This window comes from Engraulis encrasicolus, chromosome 16 (genome assembly GCF_034702125.1).
Source record: "Engraulis encrasicolus isolate BLACKSEA-1 chromosome 16, IST_EnEncr_1.0, whole genome shotgun sequence".
NCBI lineage: Eukaryota > Metazoa > Chordata > Actinopteri > Clupeiformes > Engraulidae > Engraulis > Engraulis encrasicolus.
The window spans coordinates 49671990-49686346 of NC_085872.1; the positions used below are offsets into that span (position 1 = coordinate 49671990).

Sequence of the window (14357 nt, forward strand, 5' to 3'; positions counted from 1 at the left end):
TTAGACAAGCTGTAGAGAGAAAATCATCTTTTTTGTCCCTTTTAGACAAAAGTATGATTGCCATGGTGACATTTGCATGTGTGTGTGTGTGTGTGTGTGTGTGTGTGTGTGTGTGTGTGTGTGTGTGTGTGTGTGTGTGTGTGTGTGTGTGTGTGTGTGTGTGTGTGTGTGTGTGTGTGTGTGTGTGTGTGTGTGCTGCTCATTGCAATATCAAGACAGCTTACTTGAGCATCTCCAGAGTACAGATGGAGTTCTTCAGCCCATTACAAATTTTTCCAACTTCTACATCTCCAATCTTGTTGCCACTGAGATCCAAACTCTTCAGTTTTGAGGATGGTTTGAGTAGGACTCTTCCCAGTGCTGCACAGCTTTGTTTAGTGAGATTACAGTGGTTGAGCCTTAGGAGGAAAACAACGACATCAGTTAGTAAATGTTATGCTCAGAGTCACATTGATGTTTGCATGCAAATACTTTCCTCCTATAATGAAGATAAAAGAAGCAAGCACATACCGTGCGGTTTGGGATTCCTCCAGTAGAGGCAGCAGTCTTAGCAGGCCTTCATCAGATCTGGTGTACTTCTTCAAGTCAAAAATATCCAGCTTGTTTTCCGATGTCAGCAGCACAAACACTAGTGCTGACCACTGACCAGGTGAGAGTTGGACTTTTGAGAGAGTCCCTGCCCTCAGGAAGCTCTGGATCTCTTTCAGTAATGAGTGGTCATTTAGTTCATTCAGACAGTGGAAGAGGTTAATCACCCTCTCTGATGAAGGAGCTTCGCTAACTCTTTGCTTGATGTACCTGATTGTTTCTTCATTGTCAGTCTGAATGTGTTGCTTCTTCAGTAAGCCATATAGTTGATTCTGGTTGGAGTCCAGTGAGAGGCCGAGAAGGAAACGAAGAAAAAGGTCAAAGCGTCCATCTTTATACTTCAAAGCTTTGTCCACAGCACTCTTTTGCATAGCAGTTATTGCTTTCTGCATGTTTGGATTAAACATTCTTTCTAACCACAAATTACTTGCTTGTGGTTTCTCTATTGACACAATATTTTTTCTTTTATTTTTCATCATCAAGAACACATATAATGCTGCAAGATACTCTTGGATGCTTAAATGCACAAAGCTGTACACTTTCCCCAGGATCACCCCTGATTCTTCTCGAAACATCTGGGTGCAGATACCAGAGCGAACTGCTCCCTCCTCCACATCAACACCACACTCTGTCAGATCCTTCTCATAAAAGATCAGGTTCCCTTTTTCCAGTTGTTCATAGGCTAATCTTCCGAGACCAAGGAGACTTCCCTGGTTCCACTGAGGATCCACATCATAGACTCCGTCAAATTTCAGACCCCGCTGTCTGTTTTGAAACAGAAGGAAGTATGTGTACATCTCTGTCAACTTCTTTGGAACCTTCTCACCTCCTGCAAGGACCTGCTGAAGAACAGTAGCAGCAATCCAGCAAAACACTGGGATGTGGCACATGATGTAGAGGCTCCTTGATAATCTGAGGTGGGAGATTACCCCTTCAGCAACATTCTGATCACTGATCCTCTTCCTGAAGTACTCCTCCTTCTGTGGGTCACTGAAACCTTGTACTTCTGTAACACGATCAACACATTCAGGTGGGATTTGATTGGCTCCTGCTGGTCGAGAGGTGATCCACACTAAAGCAGTGGGGAACAGATGACCTGTGATGAGGTTTGTCAGGAGCATGTTCACTGAAGAAACTTCAGTCACATCAGTCAAACTATGACTTTTCTGGAAGTTAAGCTGAGGTCGACATTCATCCAGACCATCCAAGATGAACAACACTTTGCGCTTCTCTTGGCTCTGGAAGGTTAACGGCTTCATTTCTGAGAAAAGGTGGTGGAGAAGTGCCATCATAGAGTACGGTTTCTCTCTGATGAGGTTGAGCTCCCGAAATGGTAGTGGGAATATGAAGTGGATGTCCTGGTTTTCTTTGCCCTCAGCCCAGTCCAGTATGTACTTCTGAACTGACACAGTTTTACCAATGCCCGCCACTCCCTTTGTGATGACTCTTCTGATCGGTTTATCTTGTCCTGGTAAGAGTTTGAAGATGTCACTGCATTTGATCGGTGTCTCTTGTCTAGCTGATAGTTTGGATTTCATCTCAATCTGTCTGACTTCATGCTCCTCATTCACTTTCCTACTTTCTCCCTCTGTGATGTAGACTTCTGTGTAGATCTTTTCAAGCAGAGCAGAACCTCCTTGCATTTGTATTCCTTCAAACACACTCTGGTACCTGTTCTGAAGGCTCTTCTTCAACTCAGTGCGATAAACTACATCCTTTTCATCTATGTCACAGACAAAACAAGAGATTCTTAAAAACACCACAAATGGCCCAAAGAATACTGTATAATGTACACAGCAAATGTCTTATTGTGTGGTACACTAAAATACTTAACAGCACAAATAAAAACAGGTGAGATCTACTTGCAGTCTGAGAATTTAAAAATGTTAAAATTCACCTGCAATTCAATTTGGGGTCACTAGGGTCATCTAGATTTCAAGGATAGCAATGGTGAAGAATCTTTAAAAAGGTCCTGGGTCCGGTTCGTGATCCAGATCACCACCAGAATTGAATCACTTGTTCCTTGGGTCATATCCAACAACTCGACCAAGTTTCAGCCAAATCCACAAGTTTGTGACAGACAGACAGACAGACAGACAGACAAACCAATGCGATAAATATCGAAATGATCCTTACTTTCTTGCAGTTTTTCAGCACACTCTTTCTGGTCCATGATCCTGAGGAAGTGCAGTGCCATCTTCAGAGCCCCTTCTCTGGCATCACTCTCATCATCACATCATTCTTTATGCTCAAATTTCTCTACGTAATCTGGACTCAGAATCATCTTCAATATCTTCATCTCATTCCTCAGGAATGTAAAGATCTTATTTTCAAGCTCCTAGAACACAAATGTTTCAGGTTACTCTTCAGTACGATACAAGTGTTCTAATATTACAAATAAAGTGGAGGTTTCTGCAATTGTTTTATTTCTTGTGAATTCCATGTGCATATTCTGTGCCAGCATTTGTATCCCTGATCAGCATTATAGAAATTTCTGACATTCAAACCTGCAATATATGATCCAGATTGCACTGTGGAATCTGGGTTGACTGGGAACTAGCTGCATGTGATATATTTTCCTCCATTTTGCTGCTGGGAAATAGAAGATCACAGAAATGATGTTTTCTTGTTTTTAATATGATAAGAACACCAGGGAGGACTGGATAAACTATCCAGGGCTACGATTCTCGAAACCTTCATTGCTAACTTACTTAGCAACTAACGACTCAGGTGCAACAAAACTGTTTCTGGAACACTTACAAAGTCCCAATGTTTACAAGTAATGTAGTTAGTCGTTCGTCCGATGCTGAAGCGAACGACTCAGGTGTTGCTGCAAAACGAAGTAGGGGCTGTTTGTCAGTACTACTGTCGGATTTGGAACGAATAGCATGGTTAGCTAGTTCACCTTTGTTTTTATAAAAAAAACCATTGGGAAACTCCAACCCCCATTGTCATTGTGACACAGCACTCCACAGCACACAAGTGAACACTGCACACTGCACACAACGAAATTGCATTTATGCCTCACCTGTGCAAGGGGGCAGCCCTCAGTGGCACCCCATGGGGAGCAGTGCGGTGGGACGGTATCATGCTCAGGGTACCTCAGTCATGGAGGAGGATGGGGGAGAGCACTGGTTGATTACTCCCCCCACCAACCTGGCGGGTCGGGAGTCGAACCGGCAACCTCTGGGATGCAAGTCTGACGCCCTAACCGCTCACCCATGACTGCCCTTCTCACCAATGACTGCCCTTTGGGAAGCACGTCACTCTTGCTCGTGGTTTGGGGCGGGTTCAGGCAGAGTTCAAGCAACATCGACCGATTACTGCCACCAAGTGCACAAGCCTCTGACCCATACTACACCAAATGTCTAGTCATGTAATAAAAATCCAAACAGAGTTTAAAACATTTAACAGACAACTGAAACACTGGCTGAAGGAAAACCAAAAATGTAATCATAACACACAATAGTTAACACACACACATGCACACACAGCATATATAGGTCACCCTCATCATCTTGTTTTTTTTCTTAATGCACAAGGCTTTTATATTATAGGGAGCATGTTTCAAGTTGGCTTATTATTGTCTTGTATACTGTATTGTACAATTGTACTTTTAGATGATTTATATGTTTTATTAGAGTAGGTAGCCTGATCAGGGACTGAGGTTGCAAATTAGCTGTATTCACATCTGCAAGTTGTGTCATGGCTCTGCCATGTCATGTTTGTAACAATGTGCACTGCATTGTCCCTGCCAAATAAACTACAAATAAAAAAAAAAAAAAAAAATGTTACGAAAAGGGCTGAAAAAAAACCCCCACCAACACAATGTTCAAATAGGGAAACAAATATTGTCCAAATATAGTAGGAAATTCTACGTTCCACTATCGTGCTTCACGAGCTCCGACCAATCAAAGCTGCGCCAAAAAAAGAACCCTGTTTGATTACCATCGGGATTTGAACCCACACCAAAAGCAGCATCTCGCATGAATGCAGCCTATTTCATCGCTCACCTAACATATCTCCACACATAACAAAACCAATAGCATACTTTGATTAAACTCCATCAAGCATAGGCTACATGGAAATACATGTAGGCCTATACGTTGCCATTGCGAAATGCGCTGTTCACTATTATTATTATTATTATTATTATCTTAAAGGCACCAGTGTGCCGTGATCCTTCTTGTTTTCCTTGCATTGTAGGCTATGCCTTAGTCCACAAGAACTTTCAAACTACATCGTAGGCTACAATAAGTTCAAAAATGGACATTATGCAACTGTAGCCTATAGGTCTAGCCTGTTGAAATAGTGCGTAATGGAAAGGCACTCGGAAAGGCAAGCGTGATGACAAGAACTGGACACTTCTTCGCATTAGCTCTTATGTCATAGTATTCATATTCTTCTTTTCATTTCAATTAATCTATTGTGATACACGCCTGTCACAAGCCAATAGGCTACTGTTAAAACAAATGTTGTTTTAGAAGTGAGCACACTCCAAGTAGCGCCATATGGCCCATGGCGCACGATGTGTCTGTCATGTGGTGCAGTCAGGGGGATCAGAAAACAATGCAGCACATCGTGCCCTTGTTTCTCTATCTGTGTGAATTGGGCCATCGTTTTGTGTTTTTGTAAAATACAGGTGAAAAGCAGTTAGTTACTTGGCCTTAATTTGACTGTGTGCGTGGCTGCGAGGTAAAGACTCTCGGATGCCAGAGCTCCACACGCACTTCCCACTTTACGCACACACACAGAGGGTGGGTTGCGCAGAGGAATAGGCACCTGCGCTTAATGTATCTTACTGAGGGAATCGAAATCTTGTCATATTGAAAATGCCTTCGCGCTTACCATTCACCGCCCATTGCTCTTCAGTCATTGACGACGATAGTGATGTGTAGACCGACATTTGGTTACTGCATGTAATGGGGTGGATTTTGGGGATATGATTGTGTTAACATGTCTTTTCTGACGTTGAAGGACTTTGAATGTGCCATGTTTACAGACATTACAGTTTTTTTCCAATTGCTAACAAGCACTTACCCATACTATGGATACTTTTTCTAAACTCTTAACACAGACTACCACCTACCAAACACAATTGGTCAAACGGTTAATTTTCTTCTCAAAAGCACACACTGTTAAATATACACAAAGTACTCATTTCAAAATAGAACACATTGTTTTCTGTACAAACTCACTTTACCAAAACACTAGAAACATGACTCAAAATGAAATAAGTCTGTCAAACAATAACACTTGTTTTCATTTCACAAGATTCATTGAGTCAATCAAATTACGCAAGACTTCAAAACACTGGCTATTGTCAACATTACAAAAGCTACATAGACTTGTCTGTTTCAGTTTTACAGGTAGCCTATTGAATGCATTCAAATCACGCAATTCACTGTTTGCACTAAATTTCTAAAGGCAGCAGGACTCTGTGTTGTTGACATTCAAGATGATTCCAGTACGAAGCATTTTTCACTGTTGACTACATGAGGCACAGTAGAAATACACTATAAAAAGTTTTGCAATGTTACTTACAGTAAACAAAATATCATGACACAAATACATATAAAAACACAAACAAGACCTAAAAAAAATAAAGCCTAAAAGTCCACACAGAATTAGAATGTCACACAAAATACATAAAGCAATACAGTACACCTTACACTGACAATGCTGTCAATGGTATTCATGGCAGAGTTCTCAACGGGTCGGGTCAGCCCGACAAACCCGACGGGCCCCGTGGGTTAGGGCCGGGTTCGGGTGGAAAATACAAGCATATGGCTCGGGTCGGTTCGGTCCGCGGGCTCAATCTTTTCCGCCCAGTGAAAAAAAAAGTCAGTTCTGCTGTTTACCATGAATCATGGCGAATTTCCCCTTGATGGGTCAGTAAAGCTAGACCTATCTATCTAAATAGCCTATATGTAGGCCTGCGTAACGAAGATCTGGCAGGCTGCTGCATGCAACGTTGCACAGTGCTTAATTTGTAAATCACAAGGTACCGGAACGCAAAACAAACATGACATCACAGCGATGATGAATTGGACAGAAGTCCCGGAACGCACAGAAAAACTACATTGGCTACAATTACGCAAACGAATAAAAACGGGAAAAAAATTCTTAGATGCAATTTTAACAACATTGAGTCCCATGTCAGCTCATGGAACCATACTTTTCTTTCTTAATACAAAGGACGGTTGGCAATCCAATGGCTATTTTAAACAACAGCCATAGCCTAGGCTATTAAATGCTGTAATGACAACAACCAATAGCCTATTTTTTAGTTTGATCGCTAACTTTATGCTTAGTAGTCTCAGCAAATGCAGTGCATGGATGCTTTCCCCATGAGGTGAAACGAAACCGAAGCGGTCTTCTACTATGGAAAGGACAGTGGCTTTCCAATTAGGCTATCCTTTCCCCGTATTCACACAACGTTGGCTTATGTGTATTACAGTTTTTGCCTACTGCTTGCACACAATTTGCAAAATTTGGCTCATAGAGTCAAAACTCTACACACAAGCCAAAAACTCTCAACACTTGGAGATAAACCCTGCACATATATGCCAACATGAAACTCTGCTATCAAAACCTTAACATTGCCAGAAAAACTCAAAATTCTTTTGTCAAAACCTCACTTTCATGTCAAAAGACACACATTAGCACCAAATGAGAAAACAAAGTAAATCAACATTACAACAGTTGTCTACTTCATACAAAACACAGCAGTCTTTCTTTTTGTAACAGTCTATTCAGTCACACAGAATGTACATCTTCACAAGACCCTAAAATTCAATACTGTACATTTCATAACTGCACCTTACAGTGCAGGACATTAAACTGAAGAAAAATATATCTCAAACACACTCTACGTCACTCTAAACACAACAGTGTGTAGGTGAGCTTATGGACCATTTGTTTGTGTATGGGGTATATTCACAAATTTTCAAACATCTAAATATGATATAAATATGTGGTTGATGTCGACATGCTGTAATGGAAATCATAGTCAATATTCTTTGTTTGTTTGGTATGAGGTATTCTTCATGAAATAGGCCTACAATACATTTCCACAGACAAAGTATACAGCTAACATCTGACATTATCAAAATTATATCATGTTCAGTCAGTTTGTTCAAGTTCTTAGTTGTGTTCTGAAAATGACACTATTTCTACAAACGATCATGTTCACATTACCTAACATGTGATGATGAAGACAAAAGGCTGCTCTTGGTGGCATGTATCAGGCTAGGTTTTACAGTATGTGAGTCAGTCAATGCCATAGGCTACTCCATATTCTACTCTTCCGAACCGTTGTGCTATTTGTTGTTTTGTTTTGAGTGTAGGAAGGTGTGAATTTAGCATAGAAGCAATCAAAGTAAAACAAATAAATGCAAAATAAAAAAGTGCAATGTAATATAAAGAATGCGACTTTATAACTGGCAGAATAGTGGTTAATTTTGAAAGCATGTGTTTTATTGTCTGTGTCTAAGTCTTGTCATACATCCAGTGTGTCTTGTTTTTTAACAGATGTGTTTTCACAATGACACTCTGAGATTTTACTTTTGAACAGAGTGTCTTGTGTATAAAATTGTGTGCAGACAGCTGGAGTCTGTGTGTTGTGTAAAGGAGCGAGTGCTTAACAAAACTGGTATGAAAGTGTAATGCTTGACTTTTGTTTAAAGTAATGCAACATGTGTTTAAGTTATAATACCAACAACTTAACGATATGCTACTTTGGTTTAAGCATCGGCCTATAGTGTTTAAGCAGTAGGCAAAAACTGTAACCCTCTGAGGTCCGAGTGCCCTTCATAGGGCAATGTGTCTCCAAAAACAAATCTGTAACTCTGTGAGAAACTTCCAGGTCCCAAATATATATATATGAAATGAAAATACTTGAAAATGTTAGGGTGGTACAAGCAGCATAAAAGCCTCTGAAAAGCCTTAGACCTCAGAGGGTTAAACATAAATCCACGCTTTGTTGGCGACTTTGTTGCATATAGTTTGGCTAATCCGCATGTGCTGTTGCGATATGCCACTTCACTATTTCAATGGCTCGTGCACTTATGGTAAGCGAGCGGCAGCAAAGACGGCGATTTCCCCGGTAGACTTGGCTTTTCACACTGACTGTCTGCTCGCGCTGCGGTCTGGTTGAAACCCCCCCCCCAGCCAATGTTTTATTTGGAGCGTGTAGGCCCTGTTTGAATGAAATATCACCTTTACTTTGTTGTTTTCGCGCTTAAATTGACTTGTAAGCAAATATCGGGTCTTGGGAGGGAAGGAACCGCGCGCACACACATGCGGAGCGCTCGCCAGTCGAGGAAGATCTCATCCTCTCACCTAGGCTATGTCTTTTTTGCTATATGGCTGATCAATGCACCAACCGTAGCCCAGGTGCCACTAGAAATGAGTATGTCCAAAACCTTGTGTGCCGACCAAAATTGTATGAAACTTTTAAACAATGTTTGGCACAGCCAGGCTTTCCATCTCATCCGCGCATATGAACAAACGAGGGAGGGGCAACTTCACGTAGCCTACATTTACAGTATTTGCCTACTGCTTGAACACTATAGGCTGATGCTTAGACCAAAATAGCATATTGCTAAGTTATTGGTAACATAACTTAAACACAGTGTGCCATACCTTAAACAAAAGTTCTGCTTAACACTGTTGCAGCAATTCAGCAACACACGTTTTGCTTTATGCTACACACTTGCTCATGGTCACTGCACACTCCATTAAAAAATGAACACTCATCATATCATTGGGAAAACACATTCGCTAGAAAAACAAAACACACTGGATGTATGACAAGATTTAGGCACCGACAATAAAACACATGCTTTCAAAATTAACCACTATTCTGCCAGTTACAAAGTTGCATTCTTTATATTACATTGCACTTATTTTATTTTGCATTTATTTGTTTTATTTTGATGGCTACTTTGCTAAATTCACACCTTCCTACACTCAAACAAAACAACAAATAGCACAACGGTACTAAAGAGCTGAATATGGAGTGACATTGACTGACTCACGTTCTGTAAAACCTACCCTGATGGCAGGAGTAGCCTTTTATCTTCATCATCACATGTTATGTATGAACATGATAGTTTGTAGAAATACACATACTGTAATAGTAGATGTCAGCTGCATATTGTGTCTGGAAATGTATTGTACTTCGTTACTTTACTGTAAGCAAATCTCATACCTCATACCTCATACCCAAACATCAAAAGTATATAGACTATGTTTTTCATTACAGCAAGTTGACATCAACCACATATTTATATAATATTTAGATGTTTGAAAATGTGTGAATATACGTAATAGGCTACACAAAACAATGGTTCATACAGTAAGCTCACATACACACTGTTGTGTTGAGAGTGATGTACTGTTAAGATATTTTGCTTCAGTTTAATGTCCTGTACTGTAAGGTGCAGTTATGTAATGTACAGTATTGGATTTTGGGGTCTTGTGAAGATGTACATTCTGTGAGTCTGAATAGACTGGTACAAAAAGAAAGACTGCTGTGTTTTGTATAAAGTAGACAACTGTTTTCACGTTGATCTAATTTGTTTTCTCATGTGCTAATGTGTGTCTTTTGGCATGAAAGTGAGGTTTTGACAAAAGATTGTTGAGTTTTCCTGGCAATGTTAAGGTTTTGATAGCAGAGTTTCATGTTGGCATATATGTGCAGGGTTTATCTCCAAGTGTTGAGAGTTTTTGGCTTGTGTGTAGAGTTTTGACTCTATGAGCCAAATTTTGCAAATTGTGTGCAAGCAGTAGGCAAAAACTGTAATCAGATAGGTCTACTCGGGATGGAAATGTAGTAAGCCTACATTTAGAAGTCAACCTACTCGGGATGGAAATGTAGTAAGCCTACATTTAGAAGTCAAAAAAAGGTGGATAGATTGTTGTTGCGGTGAAGCATGAGGCGGTTATTGAAATCGCGCTGTGGATGATTCTGCTTAAATAGCAAGAATGTAAGTTTCCCCATTTCATATTATGTTTCTATTGTGGAAAATATCTTTTCACTAGGTTTTTAAGTGGGTTATGCAATTTCACTGCATGAAAAGAGGAATATGTGGATGAGTTTTGCACCTTAAATTGCCTCATACCTTAAGCCACAGCATTTGCGGCTCCCCCATGCCCCCCTCCCATCCCCTTCTTAGGAGAGCCTTTAATATGTAAATGCCAGTGATCAGGTCGGGAGCTGCTACAGTCAATTTCAAGTGGGGTGGGGTGGGGTGAGGTCAGGTGGGTGGGAGGGAGTGGGGGGTCGGCAGGCCTGTTTCTAGGATTTTGGGGTCCCTAGGCAACGGGATTGTTGGGGGCCCTAGGGCATTTTTTGGCCTTTTACTAAAATGTGTGTGTGTGTGTGTGTGTGTGTGTGTCTGTGTGTATGTTTGTTCACGCTGCCCAGTAGTGTTTTTCAGAATCACTAACTATTAAACCAGGGGTAGTGAACCTATGTCTCGAGGGCCCTTGAGGCCATTTTATCCGGCCCCTGATATCATTATAATGTTTTGCAACTTCACATGAAATAGGCCTATGACATATTTTGCAGGCCTAAAGGAATCTTAGAAATTACATTTCCAATGCAATTAAGTTAGGCCTATATTCAGGGGACCTAGAAAAGGTGGGGACTGTTTTAAATGTGTCTACCTTTAAAGGTGTCTATATGTCTATATAGGCCTAAAGGTGTCTATATATGCCTAAATTTCATGGGGAAATCCTGATTTGTGTTCATAGTACGGCCCCCGGAGGATTTTATGACCATGGTAGGAATTTGAAGTGGCCCTTCGAATGAAAAAGGTTCCCCACCCCTGCATTAAACCTTTCTTCTAGCCACAGCTCTGCTGTCAGTACATTTTGATACTATAAGCTCAGAAATGAAGTTGATCAAACAATTCGATCGGTGCTATAAACATTTAAATGAACTGAATAGAAATCAGAATAGAAACATCTGAATGATCTTTCTTGGACATAGCCCACATTTTGAAGTGACCCTTTGAATTAAAAAGGTTCCTCACCCCTGCTTTTGAGGAAAAACATCAATGTGCTTGGCCACTCTGGTTTTTAAATTATTCTGAACTAAAGCAAGGATTGTTCAAGGAAGTTCAAAACAGACTGTCTCTGGTTAAATTAGTTCTACACCAAGCCTTTAGGTGGCAGTACAACTAATTCGCACAATGCGAATTCCACACACAAGCCACAAAGAAGCCATCTACCGCGGTCAACAACACCGACCTATCTGAACAGAATCACGCGCTGTCTGTGTGGTTTCACTGTTACAAGTTTCTTGGCGACATGGGGGAAAGTTCCTCACATACCAACGGAAAATGGGCTTCACATACATGTAAGTAAATTTTACTCAACTGTGGTTTAAAGTTTCAGTACTCAAGAGCAATTGAATAGCTCCTCTGAACACAGATCCGCCATTGCTAAGTTGTAGCACAAGTCCCCTCAATGAATGTGACTACTCTTGTTGCTGCTGTACGCTAGTAAATTCTGATAACTTGCGAGCATCGTAATGACAAAATGCAGTAGTGAAACGGTGAATATGTTAAGTATACTTGTTGATGGTAAATTGTTTGACATTGCTCGTTCTCAATTGCCTTTCCCCTGCCTAAAGATTGTCGCTCCCAGCGCGGTTCGATCCCCAGTCGGTTCGCTCCCACTAGCCAGACTATCGAGCCCACCGAGCTAGTTATCTTTTTGATGTTAGTTTTTTGTTACGTACCCTAAACCTAACCCTTACCTTAATCCTAAACCTAACCCTAAATTGCTTGTATGTGGTAGTGTATGATAATACGAGAAATGTAATCGGGTGGGTGGGATAGAACGCCTGGGATTGATAGGATCACCTGGGACTACACGTCCGGGAGTGATCTTACATGGGAGTGACCATCTCCCAGCGCTTAAGATTGACAAAGGCTACCGTTAGCATGCTATTGCGTTAGCTCATCAACTAGTTGCTGGGCACTGCTCATTTTTCACGTCTGCCCGGCATTTCGCTGATGAACTAACGCTTGGACGTCTTGCCAATGTATTTTACAGCGGCAAAAATGCATCTAGGCGACGTTGGCAAGATTGGTGTGCCGTCTGGGTATGTGTTGGTTTTCAGTGCTGGGCAGTAGCGAAGCGACTAGTTTAATTACATTCCCTAGTAGCTTGGTCGTAGCGTCATTACTATGTATCGACTAACGTCCCTGTAGTTAGGAAATAAATAGTTTGGAAATCAATGTGAAATACCCTGGCATTTGCAACAGTAGGCAACCTGTCCTTAAAAAGTATGGGTCCTCAAAACAGCACTTGTTGCACAAATAAGTGTTGCATAGAGCAGTGTTTCCCAACCAGGGGTACGTGTACCACTAGGGGTACGCGAGCACCCTGCAGGGGGTACTTGGAAAAATGAAAACATGTATGGAGCATAGTCACATTGGGATATAAAGCATGAGTCAGGGGGTACTTGTGGTATGAGAAAAGGCTTAGGGGGTACTTAAGACAAAAAAAGGTTGGGAAACACTGGCATAGAGCACGCCACCCCGAAATCAATGTGAAATACCCTGGCATTTGCAACAGTAGGCAGCATGTCCTTAAAACGTATGGGTCCTCAAAACAGCACTTGTTGCAGAAATAAGTGTAGCTGGCCTCTTCAAGAAATTGAAATTATGCATGGACACTTTTTCTTATTGTTTCATGTGGAGGTCTACTGACATTGTCTAAATAATGTAGGCTAGTTTATGTCCATGTATTATATTAGGACCCAAGGTTAATGGGTTATTCTGTTTACCATGTTTTCACAGGCTGCTGTCTCATAATATGGCGAAGACGAGTCACTTGAAGGCCTAACAGCTCTTATGAGGAGCAGTCTTGCCATAGAAGACTGAAAGAATGTAAGATTAACTTCTTTGTGACCAATATGACTTGCTCATTGATACATTAGCTATGTCAATATGAGATGCATGGCGAAGTATTTAATTTATTTGTCTCTCTTCTAGGAGCTGTAGAAACAACAGGGTGCCTGCTGCAGTATGACGAGGACGCCCTGATCATAGAAGGTCCAGTGTCTTGGCAGGGTGAAATGGCACTGATATCGGTATGTGGTGATATCAGTTAAAATTAATGAATTAATTCTCATATCTGAATAATGTGAACACTGGATTTACCACACACTCACACACACCCTAGTCCTAGATGATACAACCAAGGTTACTTTTACCACAGCTCTGGCACTGCATCAAATTTCTTTTCTTTTTTATAGAACTGGACAGGTCATTTATTCGTTCCCCTTGTTTTTTGCAGTGTCCTGCAGGATGCTGTGTCCTGCAATCCTGTGTGCTGTGCTACAGACGCGTGTGGAGGTCAACCCGAAATGGGCACAGTAGAGTGTAAGCTTAACCTATAGCCTACGTCAGGGTTGGGGAACCTTTCTCATTCGAATGGCCACTTCAAATTCATCCGAGGGGCCATAAAAGTCCTCCAAGGGCCGTACTATGAACACAAACCAGGATTTTCCCTTTCACTTTAGGCCTATATTGAAGGCAGCCACATTTAAACAAACGCCAACTTCTTCAGGTTCCCTGAATATAACTTAATTGTATTGCTAATGTATTTTCTAAGATTCCTTTACAAAATATGTCATATTTCATGTGAAGATGGAATTGCATTAAAATTATATCGGGGGCCGGATAAAACAGCCTCAAGGGTCGCAAACGGCCCTAGAGACATAGGTTCCCCACCCCTGTCCTACATTG

The 14357-nt window shown here is 41.2% G+C and overlaps 1 protein-coding gene and 1 long non-coding RNA gene across 2 annotated transcripts in view; one reads left to right on the forward strand and one right to left on the reverse strand.

Annotated features, from left to right (window-relative positions):
- LOC134466141 (protein NLRC3-like) overlaps nt 1-2785 on the reverse strand; it is a 36315-nt gene extending 33530 nt beyond the window's left edge. The window contains exons 1-2 of the mRNA XM_063220035.1: nt 2725-2785; nt 511-2311 (exon numbers count right to left, since the gene is read on the reverse strand). Coding sequence (XP_063076105.1) covers nt 511-2311; nt 2725-2785 — 1862 coding nt within the window. The remainder of the gene's footprint in view (nt 1-510; nt 2312-2724) is intronic.
- An 8827-nt stretch (nt 2786-11612) lies between these two features.
- Nucleotides 11613-13984, forward strand: LOC134465886 (uncharacterized). The gene is made up of 3 exons (XR_010038209.1): nt 11613-11956; nt 13407-13496; nt 13602-13984. It is a non-coding gene; the product is annotated as an uncharacterized LOC134465886 (long non-coding RNA).
- Nucleotides 13985-14357: the final 373 nt, after the last annotated feature.